Here is an 832-nt window from a genome sequence, read left to right on the forward strand (position 1 = left end):
GTGCCGGGCGTGATGCAGCAGGACCGATCGGAGAGGTCGTCGCTGCCAGACGCGCTGCCTCTGGCCCGCTACAGCCGCTCGGCCCCGATGGCTCGGGACGAGGCACGGTGCCGATCGGAGAGGTCGTCGGCGCGGGTGCAAGGGGTTCATCCTCCCCTGGTGGCGCGCGAGCACAAGGGGATCGAGAGTGAGCTACTCTCACCGGCCGATGGGCTTGCCGGGGAGAGACCGCCAGTAGCGAGGCGGAGCCTGACGCGGCTGGCAGGGGTGCAGAGGAGAGATCTGGCGAGGCGCTCCAGATCTCTGCTCCAGCGACTTGGCTTCACATCGGCCTGCATGCATATAATAGAATTAGATTAGACCGAGATGAGAAAATAAGAGCGAGAGACACACAAAGGGGGAGGGGGAGGGGACGAGATCCGGCGGCGGCGCCTCGCTCCGGTGGAACGTGGGGGCGCCAGCGACTTTGGAGGCTTCACACTGGCTGCGGCGTTTGGGATGAGAAGGAAAGATGGAGCGAGAGAATAAGTGAGATGGGATGCAGTGCATCTGAATGGAGACGGATGGATAAGCATTGCGCTGGAGAAGAAAGTGATGGCCTGATGTGTGTACGTGCCGGCCGCTGGGCTCCAACACGTGATGGCCTGATGGTTGTATTGCTTTTAGTGCAAAAATAAAACATTGGGAGAAATATAATCTTCCAAATTAAATAAACTTTCCAGTAAAAAACATAATAAAAAGTATTATGATAATTTTATAAATGCTTTAAATGAATTACGAAATTCTCAAAGAGCGTGTAAGGGCATCTTCAATGTCCACCCTAAAAGTGCAT

At 54.9% G+C, this 832-nt stretch overlaps 1 protein-coding gene across 1 annotated transcript in view; it reads right to left on the reverse strand.

Moving 5' to 3' along the window:
- Positions 1 to 610, reverse strand: part of LOC119364229 — a 1,092-nt gene extending 482 nt beyond the window's left edge. Inside the window, exons 1-2 of the mRNA XM_037629660.1 lie at positions 394 to 610; positions 203 to 332 (exon numbers count right to left, since the gene is read on the reverse strand). Coding sequence (XP_037485557.1) covers positions 203 to 332; positions 394 to 549 — 286 coding nt within the window. The 5' untranslated portion in view covers positions 550 to 610. The remainder of the gene's footprint in view (positions 1 to 202; positions 333 to 393) is intronic.
- Positions 611 to 832: the final 222 nt, after the last annotated feature.

The sequence above is a fragment of the Triticum dicoccoides genome, chromosome 2B, assembly GCF_002162155.2.
Source record: "Triticum dicoccoides isolate Atlit2015 ecotype Zavitan chromosome 2B, WEW_v2.0, whole genome shotgun sequence".
Lineage (NCBI taxonomy): Eukaryota > Viridiplantae > Streptophyta > Magnoliopsida > Poales > Poaceae > Triticum > Triticum dicoccoides.